The sequence below is a fragment of the Rhea pennata genome, chromosome 1, assembly GCF_028389875.1.
Source record: "Rhea pennata isolate bPtePen1 chromosome 1, bPtePen1.pri, whole genome shotgun sequence".
Taxonomy (NCBI): domain Eukaryota; kingdom Metazoa; phylum Chordata; class Aves; order Rheiformes; family Rheidae; genus Rhea; species Rhea pennata.
The window spans coordinates 92,040,667-92,065,166 of NC_084663.1; the positions used below are offsets into that span (position 1 = coordinate 92,040,667).

At 43.6% G+C, this 24,500-nt stretch overlaps 1 protein-coding gene across 3 annotated transcripts in view; it reads left to right on the plus strand.

Moving 5' to 3' along the window:
* Window positions 1–24,500, plus strand: part of LSAMP (limbic system associated membrane protein) — a 1,028,143-nt gene that overhangs the window by 896,630 nt on the left and 107,013 nt on the right. For all 3 annotated transcript variants that reach the window (XM_062571880.1, XM_062571871.1, XM_062571889.1), the window contains one exon: window positions 17,959–18,084. In XM_062571880.1, coding sequence (XP_062427864.1) covers window positions 17,959–18,084 — 126 coding nt within the window. The remainder of the gene's footprint in view (window positions 1–17,958; window positions 18,085–24,500) is intronic.

A 24,500-nucleotide genomic window follows, 5' to 3' on the forward strand; every position in this document is an offset into this window, starting at 1 on the left:
CAGCTTCTCTTAGCTCCTCTGAATATCAACATTTTTTTTCTGTAGGTAGCCTAGCTCCTTAACCTACCCTTCTTGTTCCACTTTCCCTCTGGCCACAGACAGTATCCTAGCAGGAACCTGATATGAGCTTTCCTCTTGTCACCCCAACCCCTTTCCACCTTAAAAAAAGAACAATGCAGAAAGCACATATTGTAATCCAGTGAACTCATCCTGAACAGGTCCCAGCAGGACAGAGAAAAAGAAATATTAGTTAGCTTGCATCATGGGGAGAATGCCCGACTCCACTGCAGGGGGTGTGAAGGACATGGATGGGGCATTTCTGGCCTTTCAGAGCCATTTTGCAGGCTCAGCTGAGCACCAGCCTACTTATTGTTGTGCTTCTTGCTTCCAGTTCCTTCACTTAGTTGCATTCTCCTTTCAGTCTCTGGATCTCAGGAAGTTCATGTATTACCTCTGGAGAAAAGTGAACCTGCTGCCAGGAGGGCTACATTTACTGTACACTGCCTGTATCTCCCCTGAGAATTTGCAAGGTGTCCTCAAATAGAGAAAAATTGGCAAATTGCCAGGTTAGATCACTTAAACTAGGTTACATGAACTGAAAGATCACAAACAGAAAATTTCTAGAAAAGAAATGTCCAGTTCGCTCAAATGAGGGACATATCAGTAATTTCCCAGTAGACCAAGCACAGCTTCCACTGTGCAAACAATGAAGCAGATTAAAGCTGCCCTCAACTTTAATACAATACTGCAGCCTGAGGATACTATGGCTAATCTGATTTGGGGACCAGTCAGATCAGAACAGAGCTTGGCACCGTGAGATCCCTGTTCTCATTTGATATCAAATTGAAGTCAGCCAACAGAGCTGCACTGTACAACTCAGGTACCACAGTTAGGACAGCTTTGTCTTAGCTGCGTGGCAGCTTATAAACCACCATATGAGAGCTCTTGAGGAAGAAGGAATTTTCAAGGACTAAAAATGAGATATATGTATATGTATTAATATTTGTGTGTGTGCGTGTATGTATACATGTACACACAGTCCAAGTACGTATATATTTTTTATGTACGTACACACAGAGCTATCCATATATGATAGTTTTATACTATATATTACTTCTCTGCATGTAGCTGTCAAATACTATGGATGTGCACACACACTTGTACCCGTGTGCTCCAAATATCCCAGACAGTTGTAAGTCTTCGTTTTTTAACTCAAGCTGTAAAAAGTAGCTTCTCCACAAATGTGACTGGGTCAGAATTTCTCCTTGTTCAAAGAAAATGCCTCCACTAACTCTGCCCAAGGGAGGCATCTTTCTCCATTCTCCTCCCTTCCCTCCCTGTGTCCAAGGCTGCAGCATCAGTAGAGCAAGCGGCAGCAGGGTAATAGGTCTCTGAGCAGGCAGTATCCTTCGCTTTCTCAGTGCAATGCCTAGCAGTAGGTTCAGATCAGCTCTGATTGCAAGGAAGGGTCAGCAGACAGGTCTTGACACATGAATGTAAACATCTTTGGACAGTTACAAATAAGGTTGCAAGGAGTCTAAGGCTGCTTTGGAAATCACCCTGTGCAATTGCCAGGCTCTGTGGCTGATGGGGGAGAGTTTTTGGCAGGAGCAGACCATCCTCCCTGAGCACAGGGGTTGTGCAAGCTTGTGTGTGGGGAACGGTGACCTGAGAGAAAGAGGAGATGGGAGTGAGGAGGTAGAGACTATTCTCAAACAGCTGGAACACGTGCTTCGCACTACTAGATGCTCTTTAAATAACAGTACAGCAGGGTCCAGGATTTGGGGGGAGAGAAAGCATATATCTATCCCTTGTCTGGGCTGCTCTGGGTTCTGTGTCCTGCTTTCTGGGGTTAATGAGGCCATCTTGCCGCTAATTTTCCAGTACTTCAGTCAAGCTTGGCAGACTTCACTTACTTCTGAGGAACCATAGGAGTTTGCGAGTTCCCCCTGTTATTGTAAGACATGCACAGGATCCCTTGCTAAGTTAGTGACTATCCCCTTAGTTCTGCAGGTGAAGAAAGCATCTTAGCATAGCACTGCCACATTGCAGTCAGCCAGAGCTGTTTGTATCTCAGTGCTGTGCTTCCAGCTTCAAAGTTGGCAGAGGGTTTTAGCTCACTCCCTGCTTTCTGTAACAGTGTCCTTCTAACAGTGCCAGAGCTGTAGTTTCCATCTTTGTTTTCCTTTACGTTCCCTCAGCCCTACATGCTGATCATGCCTAGTGTCCTTTGCTTCCTCTCACACCTGGTGTTTTTGCAACATCTTCTCTCAACTCATCATGGGATAGCCTGAGGCAAAAAGAACTGTGTAAAGGCATATGTCTGCAGTGTTTCCCTGGGAATCCAGCAAGTCTGTCTCCTGAGTTTTTTCTTCTTGTGAAACAAGTCTCAGTCTCTATCGATCTCTACATTCTGCAGCACAGCTTGGTGGACAACTTGAATCCAAAACAAGTTTTCTTGCCCATGGTGATGTGGAAGCACTTCTCCTTCCTTGTTACTACTTCCCTTCTGAGGTTACTAATAATTTGCTCAGAGCCTTTAAGTGGACTCTTATTTCTTCCTTCCATCAGCACTCCATCATTTTTGACTCTCAGGGCAGCTTCACCTTCAATGAATTTATTGGCATGACAAAGTACACAGGTCTTGCCAAAATTAACAACATCAGGTGCTACCTGTCTTCCTCTCTGCTACCCACTTCTGTCACTCCCTTCCTCTTTTCCCCTCTTCAATTCTCTCCTTCCTTTCTGTCTTTCTTTCCCTTTCTTTCTTCCTATCTCCCACCCAGTGTCTCTAATAGTCTGCCCAGGTGATAGTTAGCTATCTCACCCTTAAGACAGTCTGTCTCTTTTGACAAACAGAGCCATCAATCATAGGGCTCAGCAGAGGGGGAAAAGGAATTGGTCTTTGCAGTACATTGGCTTTTTTTTTTTTTTTTTTTTTTTTTGGAGCATGCATGGGAGTGGGGGGTTACGGGGTAACAGTCTTCAAACTGTCTTATAAAAGCCACATTTGCTTTAAGGTTGGCTTAGGACTCCAAAAGAGTGAGATGTGTTATGGGGACAAAAAGAAGTGTATAGGCAAGTAGAAATATCTTTTAAGAAGAAATCCAACATTTTGATAAAATCCTCCAGGGGATGAAGTCTCTGTTAAACAGAGTAGCAAATGATCTCTCCTTCTCACCCTCCCCCAAACCCATAATCCTTTGTTGGCATGGCAATTGCCAAAATGTATAAAGAAAGAGACAGATCCCTCAGGTATCTGTCAGTACTAGATACAATCTACCCAGGACAGTGTGTGTGTGGCTTCATACATCAAGCGTATGCCTAGGATATAGTGTCACACCGTATCTAGGCTGCATTCCTCGTACCTATTTGTCATGAATGTCTGTGCCTGATCCAGTGGCAGGCTGATCCATAGTGTGATGCCATCTCAGTTGTATCTCTACTTTTCCTCAGGCTTTGGCAGAGTTTTCATCATTGTGTTCCGATGCAAAGTTTCTTTTTACTTTCTTTTTTTTAATCTCTCTTTAGACTATAAGGAAATCACTTTTGCAGACTCCAGTATATCATGACCATCAGAACAGAAAGTGTATGAGTGTCTTCCTTTCATCCATCAGTATCCCTAACTATATTGATTGTACTTCTAGTCTTCTTTCAGTTTGCACAAAGTTTTGTGTGTCCTGAGTTTTTCCTTATGCTTATGATCCACAGGGCTGGTTCCTTCTTCCTTTGTATTTTGCACAATTACTTTCATATGAAGGAGTATTTACATTATGCCAGAAGGGAAGAATCAGGTCTGTTGGTAAGGGAAGAATCAGTGCCTGTGGTAAGGTCTGCCTTGAGTTTGCCCATTGTGCTGTGCCAAGAAAGTTTGCAGCATGATGATACCTCTTAGGGAACTCCCTTTAATGGTCTGCATCTTTGCTGATGTTCTCCCCTCTTCCTTCTACTTGTCTCTTGGAGCTGTAGATGTTACAGCATCATACCTCTTCTGACACTGATCAGGTATCAGTCACTGAGCATCCCATGCATCCTGCAAACAGTAGTTCCCCTAACATCTTCCCTAACAGTAAGAAGAACAGAGCCACAGAAAGGTGATTTACTCAAGGCTGTAACTAAAGTGAGTAGCAGGGCAGTCACTGAACCCAGATTACCCATTCTATTGACTCTTTCACAAAGTCATTCTTCCCTTCGCTTTTGGGTAAGGTTGTTTGCCCAAACTATGAAATTGCAGATGCTCCAACTTGGACGCACTGTTAACAATAAAGAGATATGGATTGTGTTTTCCATTGAATTTAGTTTCTGATTCCCTGCTGTGGCAGAATTATATTATGATTAGTGGGTTGTTGTTGTTTTTTTCTATTGATCAGCAGGGCAAATCAACTCATTTCTGCTTTGCAGTCAGTAACACTGTATTTCTTAGGATAGTATTTGCAGGACTTTAGTTGAAGCTGTAAAGCTTTTGTCCTAGTCAAGATAAAGTTGACAGAAATATTTTCCAGATGTAATCTTGTCCTCCTGAAAGGACAGTGTCTACGTATTTCTTCTCAATTTGATACTATTTTGAAACATCTGACAAAATCCAGCTGCTTCTTTCCCCCCAGACACCCATACTGTTGCAACTAACCACAGGCATCTGACAACCAGTCTGGTCCTGTACTCTAAGAACAATTTAGGTGGCTAATTCCATTCAATTCCAGTGAAATTTGGGTAGTTGAGGCTCTGGTTCCCTGCACTTCTCTGCAATCCTACCATATAATATGCTGCCTGAGTACCTCAGTCTGCTCATGCTGAGAGACCAGCATAAACAAACAAACAAACAAACAACAAAAAAAACTATCAATTTGAAAGACAGCAGACCTGAAGCCCAGTGGGGAAAAGGGGACAGCCGGTGTCTTTATATACCTCGATAAAACTGCAGGCTACAAGGAATAAGTCCCATGCCTGGCAATCTGGGAGCAATTCTCCTTTAATTGAAATGGCACCAGTAACATGTTTGTAGAGCAAAGCTCTTATAATCCATCTCCCCAGTCACTGGTTGTCTGCCTTCATGTAGCAGCTCTTTACCAAACAGCAAAACCTGGAAAAGGAAGCAGTGGGGAACTGCCAAGACCTCAAGGTGCTGCTGCACAGGGCTGAACCAAAACAGAGCACTCTGTTTTGGTAAAGAAACTCAGAGAGCAGAAAGCCTTCTTACCCAGAAGCCTTGGCTGCCAGCTGGTTTGTGGGAAAGAGGTCATCACAGTTGCATCTCAGGTCTAGCCAACTGCTTAGTTTGAAGATGCCTTTACTGCAGGAGTATTGTATTTATTTTCCCCTTTTTCCTGATGAGTCAAATTTGTGTGGATGAACATGTCTGAAAAAAAAGAGACTCTTTGCCTTGAACTCCTGGCTTTCCTTTCTCAGATGGCTCATGATAACATCCTAGCCTTTAGAAAACACCCTGCTACAGCTCGCACCCACCTCAACAATAGCTGATGATGGAAGGTCTTGCAGCTGGCATTTCATAAGTACCTGCTGCAGTCCTAGTCTCTATGCTGAGGAAGGCTACCATCTGGGGATCCAGCAATAGTGACAGTACAGGAGTGTGCTGAGTAGTCCAACCTGAAAAAATGTGGAGTTGCATTTCAGGTTTTTTCACACTTAAAATTTAAGGCTACATGGAAATGGAGATATGGTTGAGATTCATTTTTGCTTGAAATGCTTTTAGTGGGGCTTTCAGCATCAGAAAAGGTAGCTGCTATCTGCTAAGACATCAGTTTTCTGGTTGTTGAACTGACTACTCAATGAAGCAGCTATGGTGACTTGTATTATATATTGCCCATCACTCACTGAACTGGACAAAGTGAATCCTCTTGCTAGGAAAACAACAATGTTTTCTTACCAGACTGCTGCCCTCGGCAATGAGTTGGAGAGTTATGAAGCAAGGACGATATATAGTACTCTCCACTCTTCTACAAATCTGTGTCCTTAACACAAGTGTGGATTTTGTCCAAAGTCTGAAAAGGTTCAGGTATAGGTTTTTTTAGTTCTTCATAATTTTGGATGCAAGCAGAGCCATCATTTCCAAAATGCTACACTGAATTTCTGGTTCCCTGGAAGCCTAGAAACAATCTTGAGAGACTGTTAAACAAGCTCTCCCACTCCATTTTGCTGGTTTCAGTACATAAGGAAGGGAAGCCTGCTAATAAAGGATGTTTTACTTACACCACATGCATTCGATTTAAGTGAGAGGCTTGTCACTGAGAAGCTTTCTGACTCCGTTGAAACTGAGCCAGATCTTTGGGTTTGTGGTATGAATGAGACACTTGGAGCATTGTATTCACCACACTGTGGCTTATCAAAGAGACTGTGGGATATACTATGGGCAGCTAAATGAATCTGAAAGCAGGATTTGGAGAGAGCTGCCTTTTCTTTTCAACTAGTGTGTAGATTGCCATCAGGTCATTCACAAAGGCTACTCTGTTGATAATACTATCAACTGTTCCCAATGAGCTGGACATAAGCAAAAGGACGAGATGGGGGAGAGGGAGAGGGGGAGAGAAAAAAAAAAAAAAAAAAAAACAAAACAAAACTTGTTTCTGTTTCTCCCTGCTGTAAAGCTCTGAGGGACATCCTCATCTTCATCCAGCATGAGGTGTTAGCTGAAAGTAAATCCCGCCTCTGCTTTCATAATGAGGAAATCCTAGTCATCTCTCTAATTCATAGAAAACCTCTCTGAATTTGTACCTCTTGCCATGGCATGTCTTAGGCTTTTTCTTTGTGCTGCCTTCCCGTACCTGTCCTATACTCCTTAGCACTCTTCTTCTCCCTCCCCTCCCCCGACTCAAAAAAAAAAAAAAAAAAAAAAAAAAGGAAAGAAAAGAAAAGAAAAGTTAACAGGCAGAAGCCCGAGAGTGCTGGGACTCAGAAAGCCTTAATTTGGCCTTTTTTTCCCCCCTCAAATGGCAAATAAACTCTCCTTGTTTTGATTGCAACTTTCCTGAAGCCATCACTTATTCTTGCTCTGTAAGAGTCTGTGCAACAGCCATTAATATCAAAGGAGAAGCTCCTTGTGATTTGAATAAGGCTGTGTATTAGGATTCAGTTACATCCCATGTTTATCCAGCCCTCTTAATATTTTAACTAAAAAGCTTTTCTTAGTAACATTCTCAGAGATCTATTTAGGAAACCTGAATTCTAAAGAGAACTTTTCTCACAGAATTTCTTTTCCAGGATGGTTGATATCTGCAGGAAAAAAGATCTTGTGTTGTTTCAGTCCTATAAATAAATTCTTCCAGGATTAAAAAATGGTCTAAGGGAAAACATAAACACACTTGAAATCCAAAGACTGGAAGCTGTGTACATCTGTAGTCCTTGAAGTATTTGGGATTAGGCGGCATTCCAAGGGTTAATCCCGCGGGATTAGTATGGCAAGCAGTTTTGCTGTTGTTTACACTTGTCTTGTGAACAAGGCTGTGTTTTCACAGCAGGCCTCTCTAGGAGGGTTAGTCATAAAGCACTTGCAGTCAGTCTTACAAGCTGAAAGAGTGTGGATGGCAAATGCATAGGGCTGTCACTTAAAGAGATGACCTACAGAGAAGGGGACCGCTGCAGTCCTGGCATAAATTTGGTATGTTAATTAAAAGAAAACAAGAAGTTTTGTAGCAAGGGACCAATACTTCATATCCAGCAGCCTGAATTTCATGATAAGGTGGTATCAGCCATGTGCCTAGCTTGTTCTTTATGCTTCCATTTCCCTGCTAAACATGTGACTGAGATCCTGCTCCCCTGCAGCATTCATGGATGTGGGTTCATCACCTTGCAGGAAGCCAAGTGCAGATGAAATGCTGTCAGCACGGGGCCAAGGCTGGGGCTCAGGCTTGGAGCTGGAATTGCTTTAGGATAGAAGGCTGGGGTCTGGGTTTGAGGCTGAGGTATTGGGTTAGAAGCAGAATTTAGAAAGCTTTTATCCCTGTCCATTACATCAATGCACTGAAAAAAGAGGTTGGCTTGAGACTTAAGCTGTTTTCTTTTTCTCTCTATTTCTTTTTCAGTCAGGAAGCGAAATAATTCTTCCCTTAATAATTTCATAGAGATAAGTAAAAAAAAAAAAAATCAGTGGTAATTAATTTGACCAATAGAACCCAGTTCATGCTGACTTTTCCAATGTCTCACAGAGGGAACAGTCCAACAGATTTATTCTGTACTTCTCTCAATCAAGGAACACTGTACTGAAAGTGTTTGCCGTGCAATTTTATGCAGAAAAATAGCCCAGGCACTTAACTGCGTATCACATAAGGCAGAGCTTTGCTTTGGATAAAAAGTTGTGGCTTGTTAGCTCTTTGTCTCTTTTAAATGCTTTCTGACACACTACCCAGCTCAGCAGACTCAGAGGGCTTTCCACATGGCTCCCATTTCCAGCATCCTGTTTGCTTCTCTGCTCCCAGTCAGTGCAGTAAGCTCAGCCCCTGCTTGGATTTAAATCATTTCCTATGTGGCATCTCAGTGGGGGAGGCTCAGCTGAGAGATGAAGGAAGCTAGCTGTGACACAATGGCCAAGGTAGCAGGCCCTGGGGCTCCTTTTGGCCCAGCATCTCTCAGTGTCCATAGTGCAGCCGTACTGGAAATCTGCGAAACTGGGGTAGGGTAGTGCCAAGAACTCACAGATTGGGAGCTGCTGATCTCTTCAGTTGTGTCCATGGTGTGGTTGCAATGGACCCTTCCTGGGGTCTGCCAAGATGGACATGGCACAGCACCTCAGCTTCAGATCATCAGAAAGAAACAATTTTTACACTCTATGAAAACACTGTAATATCTTTTGAGAAGTTTCAGGTTCCCAAGAGATTAAAAAAAAAAAAAAAACAAAAAAAACAAACTTCAAAGTTTCCCTCTACTTCACCAGAAGCTTCCAAGCAGTGAGAGGCATTGGCAGGATAAAACAAAGCTACCAGAACAGAGAGGTTGAGGAACATTTCAGCATCCATTCTATTAAGTGAAATTTAACAACTTTACTCTCTGCCCTCCCACCTCGATGACAGCTTTTTCTCTCTCTGGTTGAGGTTGTGGCATGAATCAGACCATAAAAAAACACATCTTGGGTCTCATGTCATATTTCATCTGTAAAATGCTTCAAAAACATTAGCGTGCTCATCCCAAAGGCTGCCTGAATTTTATTTTCCAACCTTCAGCCTGCTCCTCTTACAAACCAAAGCAGCAACAAGCTTTTTCTTGTTACCCATGTAAACAGCTGTGATTAGCCTGCTGCACACTGAAGAGGGAAATTAAACCATTTAGTTGCACTTAGCAGCTCAGCCCCTTCTTCATGCCCTCTCTCCCCACTAACACTTTAACTAAACAATGACTAATGAGGCCAATCTGCTGTCAATTAATTGCCCCAGGAAAGAACCCTTAATTGTGGTGAGCAAGGTGGCAGCTCTAAAGCATTCAAGGGCGATATGATGGTCAGCATTCTCCTCCCCCCCCCCCCACCTTGGGGTTTGTTAGCTTCTTTGTGTTCCTTGCAAAGTGCTGTTAATTGGGAGCTGGGGACAAGGAAATGAGAACTCTAGAGGCTAATTGATATGCACCTGTGGAGGGCTTTAGTGGCTGTAAAGTTCCTTTGACTTGATAGAGAAGGCCTGAGGTTTTCTTTTTGCCCTGAAAGGCAGGGGCTGCTGTGGATTAGTGGGTGGGAACCTTAATTTTCCTCAACATGTAGGGGTTCTACTTACCAAGAAGCAAGAAAGTATATAGCCTACTAAGTAACTAATGAAAGTATATACAAGGATGGGAGGCTGTGGTGACTTTCTTGGGACAAACAGGTAGAACACTTCAACAGAGATTAAGGACTGTTGGGCTTTTCTCTTTTCAGCACTGTTTGCCTCTGTTTCTTGTATAAATTAAATAGCTTTTACTGTATCATAGGTCTGTGGAGTGTGAATAGGACCTCTATCTTTTTTAATGTATTTTTGACTTCCTAACAAAATACCTGACTGTTAAGTACTCTTCCAGTTTTATAGAGTGGGGAATAGCTGCCCTGAAGTGTAAGACTTTAACTCCCAGTGTCGTGCAAAGCTTTACTTGCCAAAAGGAAGCTGCCAGACAGTCTGACTATGAACTATGTGTCAATGCTCTTACAGGGCTCAGAGCCATCTTTCAATCAGACCTCTATGTTCATTCTCCATGTCTGTCATTTTGCCATACCTAAGGCAGATTACTAGCCCTTGTCTTGCAAGCCTGTCCAGCTCCTGCAGCTTTCTTTGGCTGTGCCCTTGTGTAAAGTGTTGTGAAACATGGCATAGAACCAACACCAGAGCCTGAAAGTGCTGCCCCATGCAGTAGTATAGGTTACTGCTTGTGCAAAGTGGTTGTTCCCATTGCTGCCACTTTGTGTATGTGGTGTGTCCAGAAGCTCTTATTAAAAGACACGTATTTGAACTGCTTGCAGGTTGTGGCGTGGCCAATTCCACTATAAGCTAAGTTAGGAAAACACCTCTAAAATGTTGCTGGTATAGCCCCCAGCAAGTGCAGCATTGATGTTTTCTTGTTCCATCCCGTAGTTGCACTTCTGCTAAGATACTCAGGACCAAGCCTTATGAATGTGAACTTGCATCTCTTAGCCGTTGGGCTGACTCCTTTCCTAGGACACTAGAGATCTAGCACCTCTTCTCAGCTACTTTTGTAACCTTAGATGATAAAGCTGACTTAGCTCACACATTCTCAGGTGATGTCCCAGGAGGAGTTTTGAGCTCTGAAGGGTTTCGCTCATAAAAAACAGAGATACCAACAGCAGATGTTGTATTCCCTTGTTTGTGGTTTCATCGCTGCCTCCTGTATGCTACTCCTAGTGTAGTAACTGCTGTAGCGGGTGTTTTAGAGACATGGTAATGTTTTATGGAAACAAATCACTTGCTTTCATCTTAGGAGCAACAGTGATTGCGCTGGGGGAGTATGCTCTATTTTTCATGTCTCAGTCTTTCTTATTATTTAAATTAATGTGAGTTGCAGTTGTCAAGAAAGTGAAGGATTGATGGCAATTAACTAGAATGAGCTTAGTGCAAGCAGGTTCTGCACAATCTTTTCCTTCCTAGCTCTGTCCCTGTGTCTTGCTTGGGATCTGAGTTCCCACACCAGCTCTGCCCTTGCCTGCACCTGCCCCACAGCTCCTTTGGCTCCCGAGCCCTGGGAGCCCCACACCAGCTCTGCCATTGCCTCCCCTCCTGCCTCATAGCCTGCCCTGCTCTCCCAGATGCAAGCTGCTCAAGGAGAAGGACTGCTAGTTAATTTTGGATTATGTTGCTTACTGTAGGTGACATATAAGATGAGATGCTGAGCTAGCATCAGAAGTGCACCGTAGAGGTGATATGTGGAAAAAAGAAATATGTGAATTTCAAGCCATTATTCTCGGAACTAATTTCCAGCCCTCCAGAGTATGTCACTAGTATGACATCCTGCCTCTCGAGGCATGGAGCGACATCACTGTGCTGTACTTGCCTTCAGTGGGACACTGTTACTGTATGCAATCCTCTGCCTGTCAGTCACTTCTTCCTACCCTCCCTCACGCGGTGACATCTTAAGCACAGGGTAATGTGTGGCCCATATTATACTTACGCTGAAAGGGGGGAAAAGATCTGGCAGTTTTGTCTTTTTCAGCAGTATCAGAGAGCTGGGCAGTGCTTTCCCAAGGTCACTGAAGCCAGAAGGGTCTGGCAGCATCCTGGTCTCCTCTCAAAGGAAAAGCTTTTAGACTGAGTATGAAAATTCTCTGGTCTTTCTGAGAACTCTGTTAAACTGTAGTGCTCCTCATACCAACGGTCTCCAGACTGTAATTCTGCTTGTGCTAACTGTTCAGAGAGGCTAGACATGCAAAGTTTCTCCAGGTGAGTCACCAAGAGGTGACTGGGCAAAAGGAGGCTGTGACACCCAAAGTTTCCTGGGGCCAAGAGGTTTTCTCAGCAATCCTGCTTCCTGCAGCCTAGGAACTGTGAAAACATAACACAACCCACACATGGGAAAAAATAATAAGGTCAAAGCTTCTCATTTTAAGACTGTCCTAAAAAGGTGTGTGCAAAGTAATGGCAAGTGCCAAGGAAGCAATGCTAACTGTTGCTGGTGCTGACAGTTTTGGCATTTTAACGCATTGACTTGACACCCTGAAAACTAAGTCTTTGACGTTTTTTTTATCTGAGTGAAATTACTGTCCACTACAATCCAGTCATTTTTAGCACTAGCTGTCCTTGGATTCTGAGCAGACACAACCAAAGCATGTTTTAAATTCACAGTGAAGTTATTTGCTTCCTTTCAGCCCTTCCTTGCCCTCTGACCAGGATGGCAGCTGAAGGGAACCAGCCATTATACCCTGACAGGATTCTAGCCTTGGATGCCCTTTTCTCCCTCATCTGAAAAGTGGCAAGCCAGATATGGCCATCTGGTCACATCTTCCTCCTCTTGGTCGTTTGGGTCTGCACGGTCAGATCTGTTTGTATTTGCTGAGTTTACTTGATGCTCTGCAAACTAAAATGACTTGCTGTCTCTGGAAAGTGGCAGGGTGCACATGTCCTAACAGCAGCTCTGCTGCTGATCCCCTGTAATGGCTTTTGCTGCTCTGTGCTCTACCACTCCGTCTGGCAATGCATAGCTCTGCCAGAGCCTCCAACTGACCTACAGCTCCATCTGCTAGTCCTACTTTAGCTTATTCCAGAACATATTTTCTCTTGTTTTGTTGTGTGGGTTTTTTCTTGATGCAAATGCTAACCCCTTGAGGTTAATATAAAGTTGCCTGAACATGTGCTCTAGCCACGGGCCTTAAACCTCTTGCCTCTGTAGGATTCTTTCTTATCCATGTTTGTAAAGTTTACCCATGTTTACCAGCACACCACAGAAAAGCTGTGCTGGCCACCATCCGAAGTCTCTATCCTCATGTCCTCTGACACAGAAGCCAGGACAGAAATCTTGCAAAAGTAGCAGCCTCTATTCTTCTTTCCCAGGCTAAGCCTACAGGTCTCTGTCTTCTCCAGTATGTTTGACTGCAGCTCTGAAACACAGTGCTGTATTAGGGGTATGTGCCATGCTGTTACACGACTGATATGGCCCTCTCTGCTGTTTATTCCCTGAAATATCTGTAGCAATTTGGATTTCTATACCAAAGCTTGCACAACTCTTCCAGCCTGCAGCTCAGCGAGATGTTCCCTTTCTGATGCCCTATATGTAGTCTTAGGGTATCAGTGGCCAAAGTGGCTCACTTTCTGAGGCCCCTGTGTGATTTTTTTGTACTTTCAGGCATTTGCTGTGTCAAACTCCAGGTATAATTGTATAATAAAGGGAGAGGAAGTAGGAAATGGTTCTCTGATACAGGCAGTGAAACTCACATACTCTTCAACATGGTGGGATCAAATTCTCCGACAACACCACCATTCTCCAGCAGTGCTTGTTTATTCTATTGTGTTCTATCCCCTTCTATCTCTTCCCATGTACACAGATACATTACTGATGACTCATAGTGAATCATTGATATAAAATGCAGCAGAACTTATTTTTGTCAGTGGATTTTGCTTTGAGAAGAACAGGTTGATTTCTACTGTGCTTTGCTTTACCCAGTATTGTGCAGCTAGGCAGGTATCCATACTCTGAAATTCCTTCCCTTCAGGGAAGGGAATCCAAGTGCAATCAACCAGTTCCCCAACATACCTTGATTTGGTTGCCTCAGCATGATTTTATCAGCCATCAATTCTAACTCTCAAACAGTGAACTAACTTGCAAGTTCACTCCTCCTTGATTCCTGGTTCCAGTAAGATCAGGCTGCTCAGAGCCTTGTCTGGGTGAGTTTTAAATATCTTTGTGGATGGAGATTCCACCACCTCTCTGAGGAATCTTTCCCCCTATTTGACTACCTCCATAATAAACATGTCTTCCTTATTTTGAGGCAGAATTTTCCTGTATTACAACTCATGTCTGATGCTTCTTGCCATTCCATTGTGCATCTTTTGAGAAGAGCCTAACTCTGTCTCCTCTGCACCCCCCCCCCCCCCATTAAGTATTTTTACTCAGCAATAAAGTCTCCCTTCAGCATTCTCTTATGGCTGAACAGACTTGGCGCTCTCAGGCCTTCCTTGTATATCATGTGCTCCAGCCTCATAACCATCTTTGGAGCACTCAGGTGGACTTGCTCCAGTATGTCAATGACCTGCTTGTGCCAGGGAATCCAAAACTGGGCATAGTGTTCAGATTTTGTCTCATAAGCCCCAAGTAAAGGAGTGCAATCACAGTCTTGCTCATATAGCCCATGATGTGTTGATGTTTGCTACGAGGCCTCATTGCTGACTCACACACAACTTGTTGTTGATCAGGATCCCCAAGTCTTTTCTTCTACAATGCTGCTTTGTAGCCTGCAGTCCCCAGCCTGTACTGCTGTTATTGGTGTTACTCCAGACTGGAGGCAGGACTGTGCATTTGCCTTTGTTGAGCTTCCTGAGGTTCCTCTCAGCCCATTTTTCCAACCTGATGACATCTCTTTGAATAACAGCTCTGCCATCCAGCATACTGACTATTCTCTACCGATTTAGTATTATACATGTACTTGCTGAAAATATACTCTCTCCTGTCATCCAGGTTTTTAATAAGGATACTGAACAGTTTTAGCTCTGGGATCAACCCCTGAGAGATGCCACTAGTAACTAGCTGCGAGTAGCACTTGGTGTTGCTGATCACCATGCTTTGAGCCCAACTGTCCAGCCCTCCCAGTTTTCATCCACATATTATCCATTTGTCTACACTGTATCCTATGAATGCTGGGTCCTTGTTAAAGCAAGGTGTATTACATCCACTGTGCTCCTCTTATCTGTAATGCCAGCTAGTCATCACACTGTAGAAAGCTATCAAGTTAGGCATGATTTGTCCTCAGTAAATCCATACTGGCTATTCCTTGCCACCTTCTTGTCCTTCATGTGCCTGGCAATGACTTTGAGCAGGACTTGGTCCATAACTTCTTTGGCGAGTGAGGTTAGGCTGACCAGCCTGTAGTTCCCTGGTTCCTCCTTCTTGCCTACCTTTAACATTGGTGTGACACTAACCTTTTTTCATTATAAGGGATCTTCTTCAGTCACTATGACCTTTCACAGATGAGAGAGGGCAAAGGTGATAGGGAGGAAAGACCGTCTGGCTCCCATAGCACCTTTGGATGCAGCCCAAGTGGCCTGATCTTGTGCTTTGAGGAAGCTGTCTTTGAAGAGCTCCAGTTCTTCTGGGCACCTTTGCTCCCTCGAGCAGTTTTTCATTGAATCTTTGCAAAAGGATCCCTGAATAAACTGAAATCTCCTCTCTCGAAGTCCAGGAATGCGATTCTACTATTTGTCATATTCACTTCTCTCAGGATCTTAAACTCCACATTCTCATGGTCACTGTAGCCCAAGGCTGCCTTTGACCTTCGTATCTTCAGGCAGCTTTCCTTGTTTGTGAGCCATATGCCAGCAGAGAGGTCCTAGTCTGCTTGTTGATCACCTGTATCAAGAAATTGTCACCAAAACACTCCAGAAATCTCCTGGATTGCTGGAGTCCTTCCAGTAAATATCAGAGTGGTTGAAGTCCTCTATTAGTACCAGGGCTTGTGATTGTGAAGCCTCTTTTATCTGTCTAAAGCAAGCTTCATCTACCCTCTCTTCTCGATCAGATGTTTGGCAGCAGACACTGGCCATCAGGAGTGACACTGTGATAGCTACTGATCCTTACCTATAAGCTCCCGGCTAGCTTATCATCACTTCCAAGGCAGAGCTCTGTGCATCTCCAGCTGCTCCTTTGCATGGACCACACTTCTCTTCCTTGCCTTTCCAACCTTTCCTCAATAGCCTCTATCCACTCCTCACAGCATGCTGGTCCTGTGAACCATCCTGCCTTGTCTCTGTAATTCTAATGGGTTCATAGCTCTGCAAAACCTGCATGCACTTCTAAATCCTCCAGTTTTTGCACCGTGTTGCCTGCATTTGTGCACAGGCACTTGAAATGGTCCCCCTGCTGCTGGCTCACAAGGGGAGCACAAAAGCCTCTCCTGTTGTGCTGGCCACCAGCCACTTTCTTCACTGCCCCCTCTGTTACCACTTTTCTCTAATTATGGCAATCCTTTCCTGATGTACCTAGTTTAAATCCCTTCTCACCTAGGTTAGTGAGCCTTTTGGCAAAGATACTTTTGCCTCGCTTTGTTGGATAGATCCTGTCCCTGGTCAGGAGTGCCTATTCTTCCAAGAGGGTCCTGTGGTCAAAGATGTTGAAGTCCTGTCTGTAAATCTGTGGCATGCAGAGAGGAGCTAATGAGCTGTGGGTTATGAACAATATTCCTGTGAATACAGCAACACAAGTAGAAGTGAGTTGCTCTCTGTAGGCTTCATTTCCTTTTCCTCATCTAGCTTTGCCTCAAAAGGTCCATCAACTACTCCTTCCAAGAGGGGGGAAGGGGAGTTTTCTGTCTGTTTACTCTGTGGTAAGCAAAGCAGAAAATGATCTTGTTTCATTCCTCACTACACACAAATTTGGATGCTGAAAAAAGAAAAAGGATTCCTTTTTAGTCCAACTCCCTCACCTCCTTCCTGAGCATGAAGCATAGAAGCGAGACATTAATGTGAGAACGGAAAGATTGGAACAGCCTGTTCTTCCTTGGAGGAAGACTTAGAGGCTGAAACATCAGACACACACTGTACCTGGAGTCACAAGTTCAAATCCCAGAAGGGTCAGTTCAGTCCCTCAGTTTATCACACTACACAGCTAAGTTAGCTCAATGGAGGATCTTTAAGGGCCCTGGAAGCCTGAGCCATGTCTGTTCCCATTAATTGTTAAAGACCCTACCATGCTTTATGTGTTGTGCCATAACCTTATCACAACATAGCTCCTGTTAGTGATGGCACAAATCCCAGGTTCTGAGCTCATCACAAAAGTTGCAACAGAAACAAGTTTTATAGCAGTTTAGTTCATTCAGACATGCTGGTGAGCATTTGGTTACATGAGCAATAGAATAGGACTCTTGCTAGCAGCATGGGTTGTAGGTGCTTGAGGGAGGTAACAATAATTAATACACCTCTGAGTCTGTACCTGGTGTATGTTTGGAAGTTTGTACCTGTAGGGCTAACATTCTGCAGGAGGAAGTAGAAGTGCATTTGGGCCTACTTGGAATGTAAAAAATAATTTGAAGAGCAGGGGCAGTGCATAGAGCTTTTATACTCCTCTAGGTCTCCTTGAGGCACTCGGACAAGTTCTTACAGGTTATTTTATGGAGGCCCAACACCTTTCCAAACACAAAGCATCACAGTTGCAGCAAACGCTATTTCTACCTGTAGTTCCTTGGAGCTGTGGTACCCTTGTGAGACAGTTCCCGGAGGAGAAAATTAAGGACAGAAGCTAGCTAGAGAAGTATGAGCGAAGGATGCTTTCCTAATCGTACTGTTTCAGTGCCCTCAGCGTGAGAGTTCCATATGAACTGTGCTGGTTTCCCATTATTTAGTCACCATGGAAGTTAGCGCTGCTAGGTTTTTGAGACATTGTGTCAGTGCTATCCATAGTCAATGCAGGCAGCTTTCCTGAGGCAAGAAGGCTGTTCTTTTTTAGTACTTCCTGACTCAGCTGTGACCTTGCTGCATCTCTGCTCTGTTTTTCTTTTCCCCCTCCTGGCTGCTTCACCCTGTGCACGCTCCTGAAAGCAAAGCACTGTTTGCTGTAACTTTCTGCATTCTTTTCTTTACATTTCTGCAGCATCAGAAGAATGATGAGCTTGAACTTCTTGGCTATTGAGAGTCCAGGATCCTGGACCTGGGGCACTGACAGACTTTCAGAAATCATGGTAGTAGTGAGGAGTGAGGAGCTACAGGAGTGAGTAGCTCCTCCTGTAAGAGGAGCCCATGGCTGGCTCTAGTTAATGAGTAGGTAGGTTAATGACCAGCTGCCTCCCCCTCCCCTGAACTCTGGGTAATGAGGTCCAAATTTGTTTTATCTTCACAGTTCCACCAAAGATCTCCAATATCTCCTCGGACATCACCGTAAATGAGGGCAGCAATGTGACCCTGGTTTGCATGGCAAATGGGCGTCCTGAGCCTGTCATCACCTGGAGGCACCTCACCCCAACAGGTAAGTGATACCATGCTGGTGATTTATGAACTGTCCAGTACTCTTCCAACTTCAAGAGAAAGTTTCAGTAGCCATTGAGGCAACTGTTAAAAAAAAAAAGGTTGTAAAAGATCTTTAAATGCACTGCAAGCATGCTTTACAATCTGGTCTTTCAGGGACTATAACGCAGCTGTCCCAAGGAACAATTGAAATTACATCAGTAGAAGTTCTGCAGAATTGGACCCGTAATTCCATTTAGCTTTGGTCTTCATCTAATAGTCCAAATCTCTACTGCACATGGTAAGGCACGTGGAGGAAAACCACTCCTGGGGTGGAGAAAATACTGTTGTTGCCAGTGGAGAAAGGATTTTTGTTTAGATACTGTATTGAATAGGATCTTTCCAAAACCAAGGAATTTGCTTTCCACTGCTTTGCCTTAAAACAGAGAGGCAGACACCGACTCAATGGTTTCATGTTACTCTACTTTGGCAGACAGTTTTCCTGTGTTTCGTGAGGTGGATAAAGGAGATGTTTGTCCTGCAAGATGAGTGAAGGACAGGGAGAAATAGAGTAAACAAGAACTCACCAGCATTGTTCTGCTAGGAAAGAACCCCCGTTTTTTGTGCCTTTCATGGTCCAGGACGTGACAAGCTTGGAAAGAGAACATCCTTTTCAGTAGGCTGACTCTGTGAGGATAGCAGTTTGGGTTGCAAGGAAGTTCTGCCCGTAAAGGTGTATCAGTAGCAAGGGAATAAGTGGTAGGTTCCTTTTCCTCCTCTCCGTCATGTCCTTTGAGGAAAAAATAATTTTACCTGAGTTCTTTTGCCATCAGATATTGTTTCATCTAAATTGAGTGGGGAAAACATTCACTAGCCCAGGAGTAAGGAATTACCCAGGAATAAGGTTCTAGCTGTGCCACTGAGATCTGTGGGGAAATAGGACCTATTTCCCCCCCTTTTATTAAGTTATGTATTTACAATCTACTAACTTCTATGAGGCAATTTTTAAAGATTTATTTCTTACTGAATCTTCATCTGACTGCTGCACCAGTCTTTCAGTCCTTGCCTCCATCTAACTCTTGTATTCAAGCAGGAATCATTTCCTAGCCATTCAGTGTGCACAGTCTAACATTGTTTGACTTAAGGGAGTTATGAGGATACCAGATTAAATCTTCATGAAAACTAAGATTTGGTATACATCAGGCGCATTGTGTAGAACAGTAATGTGAAGATTCCTGTCCTGACTCATCGCTTTGGCTGCATGCTTGTTCTTCTTGCTTTTTCCAGTTGTGCTGCCTACTCTGTTGTATTAGACACAAACTTCTTTCCTGCATTTTTTAGGCTCCTCAGAGCAAAGCTGCACTCTAGCTATCCTCTCTAGTACACAATAAGACTGCCATCCCCACTTTTATTACAGTGTTGGTTTTTCCTGGCTTATTGTTTGGTTTTCCAGCAGGCACTTCTTTTCCTGTCCTGTGTCTCAGAGACGTTGTCTGTTAGCATACACCCACACTACCTTACTGACCATCAGGTCTAACTTGAGGCTTCCCCTCTACAGTGAAGCCTACTAGACACTCCCTTCATGTCCAACAAGAGCCTAGGATGAAAGGCAGGCAGTCCCCAGTCTCTCACCTCATTATCTCATTGCTTGTTGCATTCTCTCTCCTTCCCCCAACTCAACCCATCTGTTATCTCTTTATGCTTACTGAGGAACTGCTTTAAGGCAGATGTGAGGTCTTTGTACAGCATGTAGCCCATAAGGTACTTATCCCAAAATGGGGGACACAAGACCTCCATGTAAGTGTTTTCCTTGAGGTTGATAAATAATATAAATCTATCCCAAAGCTATTGCCATTAGGAACATCTGTCTTATCTTGGAATCTCCCCTTTCCAGAACTGTAAGGCATTTTGGCTCCATCTATGCTAGTTTTGAAGACATCTGCTATGCATCAAAGAGCTATTTTAGATTGTTGTAAAGGTTTCAAATCTCTCTCTCTCTCTCCATGGAGCTTTTTGCAGTTAAACTTGTAACTACAGAGCTGGAAGAATGAGTGTTATTGAGCTTGTGCAGGAGGTTTTGAGTGGACAGGTTGTGAAATTAAACCAGTATTGGGGGGAGAGAGGGCCAAATTACTTTTTCTTTGTGCACCCTCCTCAAGGAGTTGATTAGCAAATTTGTCTGCTCTTTCTTTCATTCATTGACTTCATCAATAGTGTTTGTTGGCTAATTACTGGAGTTAGGATCAGAGAAATGATTTATTTCTTGTTGGCTGGGAAATGGAAGAGAAAGATACAAATGCAAAGGGAAAGCAGTATTGTTACTTATGCAAAGCAGGCAGAGATGCATGTGATAGTTCATTTAAATGCTGCTGGGCCTAAGGAGTGATTATAGCCCACTCATTTGCCTATCTGGGAAGTTAAAATTTCACTGTCAAAAATGCTCCATTCCTTTCTTTCCTGCTCCTTCAGTAAGTAGTTGAACCAGGCATTTTTCTCTCATCAACTCTTTAGTCCTCAAGTCCTGAAGCAACCCATAGGAAGCCCCCTTTCCTTTCTCTGTGAAATGGCTGAAGTGTGGCTGTTGCTGTTGACTGTAGCTGTGAAACCTGGGGAAAGGGAGCTAAAGGGAAAAATACTTTAATAATTCAGATGGCAAATGACAATACAGATCAGCTTTATTTCCAAATAGTGTCTGGTAATGAAAGCAGAAATGACATTCCTTGAAACAGCATGAGTCTTTACTTTCCTCCTTCATTCCTTTTCAGATGACTGACAAACTGGTTTTTGACAGAACAGGTAGAGAAGAGATATTGAGACATATCCTTTTCCTCATTATCTGGCAGGTTATTATGCTATAGGACATGGGCATCCTGGTCAAACTAGCTTTGTGTAATTCAATAAGTACTGCCCGTGAGGATGAACAGCTTCATTAGCTCCTTTGCTCCAGCCAGCACAGCTCTCTTCTGGCAGCACAAGTTTGCAGGTCCCAACCCCAGGCCCAGCATCTCCCTGCCCACGGTCCTATCATTCCCTCTGTGAGTCAGGACACAGTTGTGGGCTTATTAAGCCTGCTGTACCTTATGACTTTTGTCATCCCAGTTTGTGATGACAGGCCATGGAAAAGATCGTAGCAGCCCTCTGAATTGCATTTGTTCAGTTAGAGTGAGGATAAGTACAGATGGTTTCCTATACAGAGTATATGCATTTAGCAGTTGTCAGCATTAGGAGCATTTCACTTGTCTTTCTTGTCTCATTTCAAGAGATGAAAGAGTCTCTCATATCTTGAAAGGGGCAAAACCCAAATTCTCCCCTCTGTAACTTTGTGCAAGAAATAGGTGGTGTCCTGTTGTTTTTTTCTCCTTAATATTAAACACACGACCTCCATGCCCTGTCATCCAAAAGGCAAAGATTATTTGTTCCTCAGTGAATGCAGCCCCATCAACTTTCCAGTTGGTGTACCACAGCCTGGACAAGGTCCCAGCACTGGACTATGTACCATTCATCATGCTGACAGGTTCCATGTGGGCTACCACAGGCAGCCTGCCCATCTATGGCCAGTGATGTTAGGAGATGCTCTGTTTTGCCTGGATGGTACACCGAAATAACTTATACAGCCAAGAAAAGAACCCAGTAAGATAGTTTATAGATGGTAGGCAGTACCTGCTTTTGAACTCACCTTAGTCTTTCTTGACTGACATGACACCTCACATCTTTCTTGACTGACACTTTTTCAGGCTTATGCATGAGTCCTCCCAACTTTTAAGCTGCTTTAATCACAGTCCAGAGGTTTTATCATTTATGATTTCTCATCTCTCCATCTTATTCAGAGGCATGCTAGATGTCTGGCTGACTGAAAAAGAACTTTCTGGGGAAAATCAAGATTCATGTACTTTCATATTCTTATTGGTAAATCCCTCTCAACAGAAGCCCTGAACAGTGGCCACTTGAAAATTGAGGTTAACAGCAATGTGGTCATGGACAGTTGTTGGGAATTCTTTGCGTTACCAGAGACCTCCACTGCCAAACCCATTGCCCTCAGGGGCAGACAAACACAGAGGAAAAAGACAGCTCCCAAGGATCTTGCACTCAAACTAGCAGAAATGGTCCTTTGCTGTCCTTCTGCTCTTTTGCTTATTTCCTTTTGCTCTTTTCCCACAAGGTATCAGTGGGTGAAACCTCCTGATGGTCTTGCTCCTGGGTGCTTGACCCTGGAATCAGTACTACGTGACATGGCAGCCTGAGAGGTGGTGTCAGGGAGACAAAGCTTTACTGATGTCTATGGGATTCAGCTCAAAGTTGAACAAGTGATGTTTTTTACTGATTCTACATAACCAGATGAGTTGCAAACAATTCAGTTTTCCTAGAGTAGTGACAGTGTATGAAATCTGTGTACAAATTCCAGGTATTTCATTCCTGATCCAACTCCTGAGGCTTCAGCACAGCAAGGCAGTCTGATACAGAAGAAAAAAGCTTGAATTCTCTCAAATTCCACCTGACACTCTAAAGATACATGCTTTGTCTCAGAAAAGGAGCTTAGTTATTACAGTGGTAATCACAGTATAAAAACCAGTCTAGAGCAAAGCAGATAAGTATTGATTGTAACACCCAAGTTTCATGTCACAGCATAAAATGAAAGGAGATGGGAAGGCTTGTCAAATATGCCAGTCTGATTCTCCCTGGAGGGTGCTAGAAATTCTCATTGAATCTTAGAGAATTTACCATAACCTGGGAAGTTTAGAAGGAATAGAGAATACAGTAGAGTGCCTGCATGTTCTATGTAATTGAGATGGTATACATATAATAAGTTTATAAACAGCTGTAGAGCTCATTGCCATAGGTAGTTATTTGAAGATGAGAACTTGGCAAGACTCAGTTCAGAGGATAATGTGAACAAATCTGGATATTCTTGTTATTCACAACAAAAATATGGAAAAGAATTTTTAAAATCATGCTTCAGGCTCAATTACTAGAGATTGGGATGAAACCTAACCTGAAAGAGGCAGATTATCTAACACCTCCACTCATTCATGTTTCTTCAGCGCATGCAAATCTCTTTTTAGGGCTGAACTCTAAATATGAAGGAAGCAGAAAGTCCTCTGAAGTTGTGAGACTGAAGATTGCCATATCGGTCACATAGGCACCTCTGACACTTAGGTTCAATGTTTGTTTGCCTCTCCCTGCTGTTTAAGTCTAAGGCTTTGCTGTTGCTCTTTATATTGCACAGGAAAAGCCAGTTTCTGCCCAGCAAAGGTAATAACCAGAAAAACCTCAGCCAATCATTGCAGTCAGCCCTGTAAGCAGTGGGTAGTGATGAGTGGGAAGGGGATTTTCTGTCTATCCAAGCCATTTGGATTTAGTCTCTGTCTCAATTGCTCTCTCAAAACCTCATTGAAACACTTGCGAGGAAAGGGAGTGGCTTATTTTTCTATTTTTTGGTATTGTTGCTGCACTAGCTCTTTTCATGTCTCATCCTACTCCCCCCCCTTTGCCTGATCAGGAAATTAAGGATTTACAAAGCACTTGCTTGAGTCAGTATTTTAGGAACTTACAGAGGCAACTGATGCTTTTTAACCATGCTTCTTTCCACTCTCCCTGCCTTTTTTTTTTCCCTGCTTCCTCAAGATACTCTCTGCCAAAAGTGTGGCTTCTCTTCCCTACCACGGAGACTCTCATTTTGCCTCCTATGCATTCTCTGTTTTTTTAGGACTTTTGTGAAAAGTCTTTTCCTCTTTTGTGCTACATCTTATCCAACATTATGGCGGGGGGTGGGGGGAAAGGATGCTGGCTCACAAAGAGCCTGGGAAACAAGCCAAAGATTCAGCTTTTTCAAGTCCTCTCCAGAAGGCATCCAAAGTTGTTTTAGCTTCTATTTGCCTCCTACTTCCTTTGGCTCTGTTACTTTTGAAAGTCCTCTCTCCTTACTGCATGGCCCACAAGCAGGACCCCCCCACACACCTTCTTGCCTGTAATAGGCTTAAGTCCCGAAAATCTTCTGTTTCTCTAGCACACAGGAGGGCTTTGATTTCTTCCTTCTGTGCCCACAGCCACAAATGCTGCGCAGAGATCACTCCTACAGTGATAGTGCCCCATCCCATCCCTGTGAGCTGCAGTGATGCTTCAACAGTGCTGGTGCATTTTCAGTCTTTTCTCCCAGTGACAGAGAAGGAGAGCAAGGCATTCTTAGCAATGCAAGTACATTTTGGCATTTCTAGAGAACAGGCAAATAGAACTGCTTCCAGGGAGGAATTCAACCTACTGCCTTCAGCAGCACTTAGAGAGAAGCATCTCGAGTCTTCTGGTCATTTGGTGGCTGCTCCATCTCTGTCTGTGACATTTTCTTTGCCGTTGGTGGGGAGATGTGCCAGTTCTGTACCAAGCTAATGATTTTCCTGCAACGTAGAAATACTGCTCTTTAACAACAAGTTTAAGCGTGGTAGA